This window comes from Trachemys scripta, chromosome 1, assembly GCF_013100865.1.
Source record: "Trachemys scripta elegans isolate TJP31775 chromosome 1, CAS_Tse_1.0, whole genome shotgun sequence".
In the NCBI taxonomy this organism is placed as follows: domain Eukaryota; kingdom Metazoa; phylum Chordata; order Testudines; family Emydidae; genus Trachemys; species Trachemys scripta.
Genome location: NC_048298.1, coordinates 5529394 through 5541944, shown reverse-complemented (window position 1 = coordinate 5541944; position 12551 = coordinate 5529394). Strand labels below are relative to the sequence as shown.

At 49.7% G+C, this 12551-nt stretch overlaps 1 protein-coding gene across 2 annotated transcripts in view; it reads right to left on the bottom strand.

Annotated features, from left to right (window-relative positions):
• Window positions 1-3133: 3133 nt before the first annotated feature.
• IL15RA (interleukin 15 receptor subunit alpha) overlaps window positions 3134-12551 on the bottom strand; it is an 87671-nt gene continuing 78253 nt past the window's right edge. Inside the window, exons 5-8 of one of the 2 annotated variants that reach the window (XM_034764025.1) lie at window positions 10331-10360; window positions 9388-9448; window positions 6878-7581; window positions 3134-3781 (exon numbers count right to left, since the gene is read on the bottom strand). In XM_034764025.1, the coding sequence (XP_034619916.1) occupies window positions 7413-7581; window positions 9388-9448; window positions 10331-10360 (260 nt within the window). In that variant the 3' untranslated portion in view covers window positions 3134-3781; window positions 6878-7412. The remainder of the gene's footprint in view (window positions 3782-6877; window positions 7582-9387; window positions 9449-10330; window positions 10361-12551) is intronic. The other variant, XM_034764033.1, reaches the window with a different exon arrangement.

Here is a 12551-nt window from a genome sequence, read left to right as displayed (position 1 = left end):
GCGCCAGTGTGAGAAGCAGGGTGTCTGCTCGGTGAGTTTGTCATGTAGGGGGTCGCTTCTGGCAGGCTTGCCTATTTATTACTGCCTTGTATAGAGTCATGTGTGTGCATGTTAATACATGAAGACCATAGTGCTTTAGGTGGGGCACCTTGTGGCGAATCAAAAGAAAGACGGTAAGTAATTACATGTCTAGCTCAGAGATGGGCAAACTATGGCCGCGGGCCACATCCGGCCCGCAGGACCATCCTGCTCGGCCCTTGAGCTCCTGGCCAGGGAGGCTTGTCCCCAGCCCCTCCCCCGCTGCCTCCCCTCCCCTGCAGCCTCAGCGCGCTATGCTGCCAGCGCTCTGGGTGGCGTGGCTGGATCCGGCTGGGCCGGGCAGCTGCGAGCTCCTGCTGCTCTGAGTGGCATGGTAAGGGAGTGGGGAGCGGGGGGGGGGGGTTGGATAAGGGGCAGAGGGTCCCGGAGGGCAGTCAGAGGACAGGGAGCAGGAGGCGGTTGCATGGGGCAGAGGTTTCGGGGGGGCGGTCAGGGGACGGGGAACGGGGGGAGTTGGATAGGCGTGGGAGTCCCGGGGAGCCTGTTAGGGGGTGGGGGTGTGGATAGGGGTTGGGGCAATTGGGGGACAGGGAGCGGGGGAGTTGATAGGGGGTGGAGTCCCGGGGATGGTGGTTAGGGGCGGAGGGTCCCGGAAGGGGGTGGTCAGTGGACACGGAGCAGGGGGGTTGGATAGGGGATAGGGGGCAGTGGTCCCGGAAGAGGGCAGTCAGTGGACACGGAGCAGGGGGGTTGGATGGGTTGGGGGTTCTGAGGGGCGCAGTCAGGGGGTGGGAAGTGGGGGAGGGGCAGATAGGAGGCAGGGACCAGGCTGTTTGGGGAGGCACAGCCTTCCCTACCCAGCCCCCCATACAGTTTTGCAACCCCGATGTGGCCCTCGGGCCAAAAAGTTTGCCCACCCCTGGTCTGGCTGGTTTAGGTTCCAATCCCACAAGGAGCTCTGTCCTGCGAGGTGCTGAGTACCTACGGTGCTTCGTGAGGCTCTTGGCACTTTGTAGGATCAAACCCCTTAGGGTATGTCTACAGTGCAGCTTGGAGTGAACCTCCCAGCCCAGGTTCAAAGACCAGTGCTAGTGGGACTTGCGCTAGCGTGCTAAAAAGAGCTGTGCGGGTCTTGTGACTCGGTCTGGAGCTCAGGTTCTCAAGCCGGGGTGGGGAGGGATGGGACTTGAGAGTTCGAGCTTCAGCCTGAGTTGCAATGTCGACACGCTAACATGAGCCATTCGTGAACCCAGGCTGGGTGGGGCTCACTCCCAAATGTAGTGTAGACATATGGAAAGAGACACAGGGGGGTGTCTTCAATTACAGATGGGCCCGAACCCAAACTCCAGAGCCCAACGCTGGGAATGCTTCGCAACCGTGAACCCGTTTCTAGTTAGAATAATTAATTCAATCTTAAAACTAAGCCAAAATGGCCTTGCTGTGGTTTATAGGCAGTGCGCTCTAACCCCCTAGCGCTGGTGATTAATAACTGTCCCTAAAACAGTCCTATAGGACAGACATGGCTTGTGGCCGGTACCTTTGTGTGTTCATATAGCACCTCGCACAATGGGACCCTGGTCCATGACTGGAGCTCCTAGGTACTACAGCAATACAAATGAATAATAATAATCTGTGTTGTTGTATTTGTAGGGCATTTATGGCCTTGGTACTGTATCGAAGCTCAAAAATATTCATACAGCAAAATTATCTCAGAATTACAGTCCCCTCCCCCCCCCCCCCCCAACCCACTTTGGAATCTCTTCAGTTCTCAAGTCATTCCCACCTAGCCTACTGGATAACGGGTTAAAAAAAAAACACACCCCAAGATTGTCCCTATTGTGCTACTTTATGGTGTATAAATTAGGGTTGAAAATTTTCTTTTGTTCATTTCTCCTCCTCCCACCCAAAAATTGCCATTTCCTTAGTACAGCGGTTCTCAAACTGTGGGTCATGATCCCGTTTTAATGGGGTTGCCAAGGTCAGCGTTAGACGTGCTGGGTCCTGGGGCTGAAGCCGAAGCCCAGCTCCACTGCCCCAGGCTGGTCAGGTAGTAATTTTTGTTATCAGAAGAGGGTGGCAGTGCAGTGACGTTCGAGAACCGCTGACTTAATACATTCAAGCCCTCTCTAGGCTGGAAGACTAGTGGAGCTCTAGTGAAATGGTGACAGCCCAAGAACCAAGCGTGAAAACGAGCCATTGAGAGGGGAGGGGATTGTTATTCAGAGTGTTTAACGGTCTTAGGGTTGTTCTGTAGTTCTACTTGACTGCAATGCAATGCTTGAGTAAGATTTTGGAGAAAAGTTGTCTATGTTAAAAATTCATTGGTTGGGAGAGCTAACACCATATGTACCCTGAGACCCGCCCCTCCCCCCCCCCCAGCAAAATCAGAAAACACCAGCGTTGGCATCTCTAAGTTTAAAGAAAGAAGCAAGGGGGGGGGGACAACCTTTCATGGCCTCTTTATCCACCATGAAGAAGCAAGCAGTGTGCAGACGCTCTGTAGACAGGCCTTCGCTGGAGGCTGCTCGCAGATGACATGGGCCCTGAGGCCTGACTCCCACGCTACCATTTCCTTGATCCTGCTTTGAGCAGGGGGTTGGACTAGATGACCTCCTGAGGTCCCTTCCAACCCTGACATTCTATGATTCTATTTTTTTTTTAAACGTTGTGCAGTTTGGTGCGAATTGGAACAGTCAGCAGCACTTCCAGGTGACCTATGGCCCTGCCTGCTCTAGAGAAATCAGTGCTGGCATCGATACATCTGGAGTTACACCAGTGCAAACCTCTAGTGAAGACACGCTGCAGACTGTAAAGCAGAGCTTACCCCAGCAATGTGTCGGTCTAAATCTTGCTTTACGTTGGTGCAGCACATCAGGGGCTTGTGCGAGTGTAACTACATCGCTATAGTTACTCTGGTGCAAATGTCTCTGAACTATATAACTATATATACATCTGCACCCATGGAACTTCCTCCTCATGTGGGAGGGTGGATGGGAAGGATGGGGAGGGTGGATGTGGAGGAAATTCCATGGGTGCAGATGTAGGCTGGTGTATTGGGACTCTATTGCTTTTAGCTATTCCTGGAGACTGTCTTCCTTGAGACGGATTAATAATTTCTCTATCTGCGAGTGTGCATGGCATAAAGGGACCCAGGGACTCGGCTCTGTGCACTGACTAACCCCAAACATGTGCTTCTGAGCCTTCTCCCCCATTTGAGTATACCACTATTTACCAACTCCCCAGCCCGTATGCCAGCTAGTCTTACTAAAGGTACAAAGTGGCAGCGACTGTCTATAAAAATATTTATTAGATTCAGTGTTGCAAAGCCATGTGTTAATGTATTGAACAGCATGAGGGATTGGCTGAGGACTGGTCCAAGGTGGAGTAGGGGGGCTATTTGAGAAGGAGCCCCCCAGAATATAGGTACGTGCCCTCCCTGGGAGGGAAAACGGCAATGTAAAATATTTCCATTACAATGGCCACTGTCTGGTAACATCTGTAAAAGTGCTATGCTGGTGGTGGTGTGGTCCAAAGGACATCTGTCTCTTGTCTTCTGGATGCACCTGGGATCAGATTCTAACGTGTCTCTGAAAGATTCCTGAGCAAACGATCATGGCTGACCCCAAAATAGTTAGATGTGAGTTTTCTGATTCTCAGACTTGCTCTTTACTCAGGATTTTGCTGGTAGCAGCAGGAAAATAAGCTGTGTTCTTCACTTGATGGCTTCGTAGGTAAATGCTGTCTGGAAGAGAATGGGTAACAGAGGTCATGGAACTGAGGGGAGAAAAGACTGTAGGGTGTCTGTTCAGTCACTGCTGGGCAAAGTTAAAATGTTGCTTTAATGAATGATTAGGTCCATACACATTGACACATGCAGGGAACAAAATGTCTGGTGTAATCTTGTTGTGGGGCAGCTCCAGAGTCAGGTGGGGATTGCTGTGGGGTGAGATGCATGAAGGTTTGGGCAGCTGGAGGCGATAACATTGGACGTGCTTGTCAAAGGCATTTGGCGGGTCAGAGTAGAGATGGGGTGTGGTTGTTTCACAGACAGAGCAGTGCGTACTCCACAGACTTCTTGTCTCCTCCCCTGACTGTCTGACTCACCGGGCTGCAGGTCTCCAGGCCCTCTCTATCCGTCTTTCCCCGCAGCACACCCCACCTCACTTTACATGACACGTTTGGGACTCAGTGCTCAGCCTTGGTACGCCCTACAGCAGGGGTGGGCAAACTTTTTGGCCCGAGGGCCACAGGGCCGGGGCAGGGGGTTGGGGTGCGGGAGGGATTGTGGGATGTGGGACGGGGTCCGATGTGCAGGAAGGGCCTCGGGGCAAGGGAGTTGGGGTGCAGGATGGGTGCGGGGTGTACAAGGGGGCGCAGGATGGGTGAGAGGTTACAAGGGGGCTCAGGGCAGGGGGTTGGGGCACAGGGTGGGTGAGGGATTACAAGGGGGCTCAGGGCAGGGGGTTGGGGTGCAGGGGGGTGCGGGGTGTACAAGGGGGCTCAGGGCAGGGGGTTGGGGTGCGGGAGGGATGTGTCAGGGGATCGGGGTGCGAGGTGCAGGAGGGGTTCGGGGTGAAGGCTCCGGCCCGGCGCTGCTTACCTTGAGTGGTTCTGGGGTGTCAGTGGCGCGCAGTGGGACTAAGACAGGTTCCCTGCCTGCCCTGGCCCCGCGCCGCTCCTGAAAGTGGCCAGCACCATGTCCCTGCGGTCCCTGAAGGGGCGGGGCAGAGGGCTCTGCGTGCTGCCCTCTCCTGCGGGTACCTCCCCTGAAGCTCCCATTGGCCACAGTTCCCTGTTCCCAGCCAATGGGAGCTGTGGGGGGTGGTGCTTGGAGGCGAGGGCAGCGCATGGAGCCCTCTGCCCCACACCAGGAGCCGCAGGGATGTGCTGCCGGCCGCTTCCAGCGGGTGACAATCCCGCGGGCCAGATCCACAACCCTGACAGGCCGGATTCAGCCTGTGGGCCATAGTTTGCCCACCCCTGCCCTACAGCACTGTCCGAATCGTGTTTCAGAATAAGAACTGCTCCAATACCTGGGGCTGCAAACTGGGGCCTGATTTTGATCAGTGGCCTCTAATTTTGCAGGCAAACTGGTTGCCCTCAGCTACCTAACCAACTGACGGTACCCACAATAACAGAGGCTGGTTTGGGGCCCTCTTCAAAATGAGACTCGAGACATGGAAAAGAAACGATTCACAGCGTCTCTGTATCTAGAAGACCCCAAGAGTTTGTTATATGATAGGCATGTTCCCCCGGTATCAGTGGTACGAAATAAGCTGGGTCGGTGCCCTCAGTAATATTGGATACAGAGGGCTACCAGTGTACCGCTCCTCTGCATGCATCACAGGGCTTTGGCAAGAGGTTACAGTTTATATTTCTCAGCTACCTGATTGTTTCCTATTTGTTCCCTTGAATAATCCTGCCTGGGGATGGTGCAACTCGGCTTGTTCCATACTCTGGAAGCTTTTGCTACCAGCTTTATTGTTTGCTGTAGGTTACAGAGGTGAAATACATTCTGAGGGAAAGATAAAGGAACACGAGTCCTGCTATGGTGCGACAGACCAAGGTCCATCAGACTTGGCCACTGTCTGAGACAGGTCCGAACTCTTGGCACTACAAAGGGAAAGTGTATGCTCACCATAATGTACCTAACTCTGCGCTACTGTGCCATAGGGTAAGAGAGGAACTTCCTTCTGACTGCAACCAGCGATCAGTTTATGGCCCTGAAACATGAGGATGGCTATCCCATATCATGGTCACCCTGTCTAGAGCGCCTGCAGGTGCTATATATAAGGAGAGACAGCTCTAATTCTTTTTCCAGTTCTTACTATGCATTTTTCTTCACTATCCTGCAAGAGCAACACAGGAACTCAGCGGGTAAGGATGGTCTAGTGATTAGGGCACTCATCTGAGCCAGGTCAATTCCTGGCTCCGCCACAGACTTCTTATGTGATCTTGGGCAAGTCACTTAGTCTCTTGTGACTCAGTTCCCCTTCTGTAAGATGGGGATAATTAGCACAGCCTTACCCCACAGATGGGTTGGGAGAAATATATATATTAAAGATTGTGAAGTGCTCAGATACTACAGACGGCGGGCAAATAAGTACCTAAGATACACCCAAATCATGTATGACAACAAAGGTTATATCCTTCCATCTGTTTTAAACTTGTGCCTTTTAATTTCATCAAGTTCCCTCTTGTTTTGGATTTATATGAAAGGGCCTAAGTGCTTGACTGACCTTCTCTGTTGTTTTAAATACCTCCATCATATCCCTTCTTATTCTGCCCCTTTCTAGACTAAGGGCTTGTCCTTCTCTCTCTATGTAGGAAGGCAGCTTCCTCCCCTCTCTATGCTTCCATTAATTTTTTGTTTCCCTTCTCTGGATCTTTCTTCTGTTCCATTTAGAGATAAGGTCTCCTAGTTCATCTCTGTTTGGCAGGGCCAGATTGCTCCTAAAGCCTTGTGCAGTCTAGTTTCAAATGACTGAACAGTGGGAATTCCAATACTTTCATTGGAACGCTATTCCACAGATGAATGGACCTACCGCTGTCAGGAAGCATCTGGGCGAACGTCTAAGCTTGCTCAAACTGATTTCAATTTATTTTAGGAGATTTTTTTTTTAAATCCTTATTTTAAATATAAAAATGAAACTAGTTTTTAAAAATCCAAGTAGATGCAGCAGTACTCACCCATTAGGTCTGATTTTCAGAAGTTCTGACCGCCCACAACTCCAAATGACATCAATGGAAGTTGCAGGCGTTCTGGGCATCTGAAAATGAGGCCCAATGTTTGTTTCTTGATGAATTAAGTATATCCAAAAGAGGTTTTGCAGCTCACCTTTATGTTCTCTCTGTATGGGTCCTAGGTGGTCCTAAGCTGCGTTCTTCACTGTCAGATCACCAACCGCTTCTTCTCTGGCGTCGTCTTTACACTGCATATAAGAGGCCACCTGACGTTTTTTCAGAACTTTCCACGTGGACAGTTCTCCTTGGGCATTTAAACATCTGTGTGATTTCTCTTTTGAAAGCAACCATTCACTAAAATAAGAATTAAAAGATATGTCCAAGTTGTCTAGACACTCTCTGACGGGTACAGGATGTTCAGCTCAAAGAACAGAGCAGGGATGTAGTAAGGTTTATGAGACAATTCCTATCCTCTCTTTGAAACAATGGTGGGCCAGGAAATCAGATTTTCTGCCCACTTGCCACAGCTTAGAAATGAGGCTGTATTTCCAATCTCAAGTTGAGTAGCCGGCATGCGGTAATTGACAAGTCAGCGCCTAATGCAACTGGCCTGTTGGTCTTTGTGAGCAGCAAGGATCCCTTCCCCTTTCAAGTTTAACGGATGCACTGATTTCACTAAGTGTTATTGTTCAACCAGTCGATGTCACACAAGATGATGACATCATCTCTGTCCTTTCACTTCGTTGTTCTGGACCGTTTGAACCATTGTCTTCTGGTGGTGTTCCATCCCTTTCTTCTGACTCTTCTGTGGTCATGGGAATGGCTATCACAGGTATTGTGTATTGTCGCCTCATGTGGCTGCAAAAGGAAAAATTCATGGGATCAGCAAATGTTGGTGACTGCACGCTAAAGGCATCTGCTATGCAGTCTGCGGGCTAAAACGCTGACCAGGAATGTGAAATGTCAATAGGGAAACACATCAATCACAGACAGTCTCAGTCTTTGATTATTGACTAATTAGATACCAGGATGTGCTTCTGGGCTTCTTCGTTACACTAGGGCTTTGTTACAGCTCCAGAAGCATAACGGCATCTTGAAGTGGGTGTAAGTTATGACATTTGTGAGTTGTAAAGGAGCCTAAATGTAAAGACAGGGGCGAGGGATAGCTCAGTGGTTTGAGCATTAGCCTCCTAAATCCAGGGTTGTGAGTTCAATCCTTGAGTGGGCCATTTGGGGGTTTAGTTGGGGATTGGTCCTGCTTTGAGCAGGAGGTTAGACTAGATGATATTCTATGATTCTAAATGAGAATCAAGCCCACAGAAATTAGAGATGGAAAAAACCTACTTGAACAGTTTATTCAGGCCATCTACAATCCCTTCAAGACAGTGCTGATCTCAGTATACTATATTTGTGAGTGCTCTACCTTGTCTAACTTTAAATGATTCATGCCACAGGCCTCCTACCACATTTCTTTGGAGGCTATTTCACAATCTCAGTAGCTCAGTAACCTGTTGTGAGTTTCCTGATGCTATTCTGGCTAAATCTTCCCTTCTAGATATCATTTCGTTTCACCCCTTGTACAACCCTAAATAATTCTCTTCCCTCTGTCAGGTTTACACACTACAAATAAGTGATGGTTACCATGACCCCAGCTAAGCCAATGTTGGCAAGAATTATCTTTTAATGTTTGCATAACAGAACTCTGCTCCAGGTTTCTCTCTCTCTAGCAGATGTAGGGCTCAATTTTGAAAAGTGACCTCCAATTTTGAGGGCACATTTCACTTACACCTGTGTTGACTTGCCTACACGTGTGACTGGGTTCACAAATTGGACACTTAGCTGTCTCAGTGACAGTGTTTATTGCCACAGTTAAGTATGGATGCAGCTATTTATAGGCACAAAAATGGAGGCAGGGTTTTAAAGTCCTCTTTAAAAATGGGATCTTTGGCCTTTCATTACTAATGAATACTGACTGCCCCTTAAATAATTATTGCTCTTTATTGCTCTTCTGAACTCTTAGACTCATCGACTTTAAGGTCAGAAGGGACCATTATGATCATCTAGTCTGACCAAGTGTTCTACTAAAAACGATGCCAATGCTGTGGTAGGACTCCTTGTAAGTAGGTTTTGTTTTAAAAATGTAAATAATAAAACATAAAAGACTCATGATAAAATAGGAGAATATTTAAAAATACAAGAGATGGCCCCAATGTTCCAGGTATCCTGCAATTTGGAAACTGTCTTAATAGCATCAAGGTGAATTTCACCCACGTGTAGAGGGCCAGTACAGAGCCTGTTCCCCGGTTAAATTCCAGTTAACCCCTATTTAGAGGGCGTAAGCAGAATTTAAGAGCTGCATAGGACTTAGGACAACCATCAGCACAAAGGGGAATTTCACTCATCAGTACTTATCGGCAACTTAACCGATGTGTCCCCAGTGAAAATGTAATTATAGTCTGTTAGTTGGAGAAACAGACGATGATTGGGATTGTCAACGCTGCCTAGGGGATTTAGATGCACAGTTTCACAATTCTTGTACGAGTTAATGGGAGTTATGCATCTAAATTCCCTGCATGGTTTTGAAAAATCTCAGGCTGCTTCTTTCCTGCAACGTAGCTATACAGGTACTGCATCATGATGTAATTACGTTATTGGAAAACTTACACTCGCCGTCTCCAGACACAACATAATACAACAGCTGCAACGGTCAGCAACATGGGAAACCCTGCCAGAGAAGAAAAGAAAAACTAAACTCTTTTGTATTTAAAATAAAGACCAACGAGGTGACATCTACATCTCAGACCCCTGGTGTCCTGGCCAAATTTGAGTTCTAGTAAACGCCTCTGCTCTTGGGGGAAAAGTGCCAAAGGGATCTTTATGTCATTAACCAGTGAGCTGGTACCTCAATTTACATCTCATTTGCAAGATGACTCTTCCAGTAGATAGTGCCCCTCCCACCCTGGTTGGACCTTGGCTCAGCTATGATGGGGAGCTAAGATGACCACCTAGTACCCTGCCAGCACTGCTTTCTGCAACACACCGGATTTTCTTCCTAGGCAGGGGTGGCCAACCTGTGGCTCCGGAGCCACATGCGGCTCTTCAGGAGTTAATATGCGGTTCCTTGTATCGGCACCGACTCCGGGGCTGGAACTACAGGCGCCAACTTTCCACTGTGCCGGGGGGTGCTCACTGCTCAATCCCTGGCTCTGCCCCAGGCCCTGCCCCCACTCCAATCCACCCCTTCCTGCCCCCTCCCCCGAGCCTCCTGCACGCCAGGAAACAGCTGATTGGGAAGTGCGGGGAGGGAGGGGGAGGCGCTGGGAGTGGGGCTGGGGGGAGCTTCTGGGGGGCTGCTGACATATTACGGTGGCTCTTTGGCAATGTACATTGGTAAATTCCGGCTCCTTCTCAGGCTCAGGTTGGCCACCCCTGTCCTAGGGGGTCTCCCATCCAGTTACCATGCCGATCTGATGCTGCCTAGCAGGAGGGATTTGATGCAATCTCAGCCTGAGCTGAATTTGGCTGCTGATGTGTAAGAAACAAACCAAACCACAAACCACATCCTCTCAGATTCATAGACTGTAAACCTTAATGGAATAGTTCTTACCCACAGAAGAGAGCATAACTCGGGCGGAAACTGTAAAAGAACATGGAAGAATGGATGTTTACAGCTGGATTACCACGCCACCCAAGCAGTAAGCAACACCTCCCTCCTGCCCACATCGCCAGCCCCTCCAAAAGCTGCAAAGCAACACTGTAAGCCAAGCAAACCCAAATGCAGCGCTGCAGTGTGTGACTCATGGGCTGGGGGTGAGAAGAGGAAGAAGGAGGGCGGCCTTAAATTAGTGCCTGGCGTGTGTCATTTCTGAGAGCCTTGAATTCATGGGTTAAGGGCCAAATTAGGCCTTGGTGTCCATGGCTACAACTCCAGTGACTCCAACGAAGTTCTGACCCTGACACTAAGGCTGGATTTCACCTTCTGATTCTGCATTAAGGAACAAATTAAGGCCAATTGTGCCTGGCCCCTACGGAGGTACTTAGAAGACAGAGATGCTGGCAAGAACATTTCCACCCCATTCTCCTGCAGTTTCCCTCCCCTGAGCACAGGAGTCACTTCCTCCTAGTGGCCTTGGGCTGCTAGCACCCCAAAGGAGGTTGGGAAGGGGGCAGAGAGGTGACAGGCCCTGGCTCCCTCACTGCACCAGTAGGATACAGTATTCATAGTAGAGCTGGCTGGCCACGGAGGGAGAAGCATGCTGCACCTCTGCAGGAGGGCAACAGAGAATGCACTTGCTCCAGAAGCCATGCAGCTCCTCGCTGGCCTCACTGCAGAGCTTACCAGGCACAATCTACACCTCTGTGAATGCATCCAAACTGCAGATCGAAAGGGCACAGCACTTCACCTCCTTGCCCAGCATGCAGTGGGGCTCATGCAAAACCTGGGATGAATTCTTCAGGGGCTATTTCTATTTTGGTTGTTTTAAAGTCCTGGTAAGGCTATGTACGTAGAGCTCCACAGAACATTCGAGATTTCCCTCCCCCCCCCCCCCCCCCCCCTTTTAAGAATTTCTCCGTGAGTATTACAGCTGTTCAAAAAAATCTGTGAATTTCAAAATTGGGAAAAATGTCAATGATTTTTGTGGTGTTCCCCCTGATGTTTTCTGATCCGTTTTGTACAGTGAGATGACATTTTTTGAAACTTTGACAAATTTTGAACTTTTTTGACCTTTTATTTAAAAAAGGGAAAATAGGCCTATTTTTTTCAATGACAAAAATGTTTCCCTTTCTTCCTCTACCAGACTGAGGTTGAGTGAATACTTAAATGAAAATGTAGTAATGTCCTGTTTAAAGCCATGGCCCAGTGCTGCCTATTTGTTTTATGTCTCATTTCATTTATTTTAATATCATTTAGGCCAGGTCTACACTACCCCCCTAATTCGAACTAAGGTACGCAACTTCAGCTACGTGAATAACGTAGCTGAAGTTCGAAGTACCTTAGTTCGAATTAGTTCGAACTTACCTTGGTCCACACGCGGCAGGCAGGCTCCCCCGTCGACTCCGCGGTACTCCTCTCGGCGAGCTGGAGTACCGCAGTCGACGGCGAGCACTTCCGGGTTCGACTTATCGCGTCCAGACTAGACGCGATAAGTCGAACCCAGAAGTTCGATTTCCAGCTGTCGAACTAGCGGGTAAGTGTAGCCAAGGCCTTAGATTTCTAATTTCTTCAGCATTAAAATCAAACATGGGAGACCTAAAGATTAGCCTGGAACAGACACACTGTGACAAAGTTCCTCCTCTGCCTTGGTGGGTCCTGCACTTATTGGCGGATTTGCTTGCCTCAGAGGTTCATGGCAGCCCTCATTTTGGCCACTTTTGCTAGGGGCTCAAACCTGCCGTTCACTCAGCTAACCTCATCACTGGCCAGCATGGGGAAAGGGAGGAGAACAATCTCCACAGTCTCTGCTGACACACCTAGTGGGTTGGGGGACAGGCCAGGGACCTTACCCTCTGGTGGGACCCATAGTCCAGGTCACCTCCTCTTGTATCCAATAGGAAGTTGGGGGGATAGGGGGAACCTGGGCCCACCCTCTACTCCGGGTTCCAGCCCAGAGCCCTGTGGACTGCAGCTGTCTATACAGCTGCATGACAGCTACAACTCCCTGGGCTACTTCCCCATGGCCTCCTCTCAACACCTTCTTTGTCCTCACCACCGGACCTTCCTCCTCATGTCTGATAACGCTTGTACTTCTCAGTCCTCCAGCTGCACGCCTACTCACTCTCAGCTCCTCGCGCGCCTCTGGCTCCCAACTCCTCGCACGCACCTCACT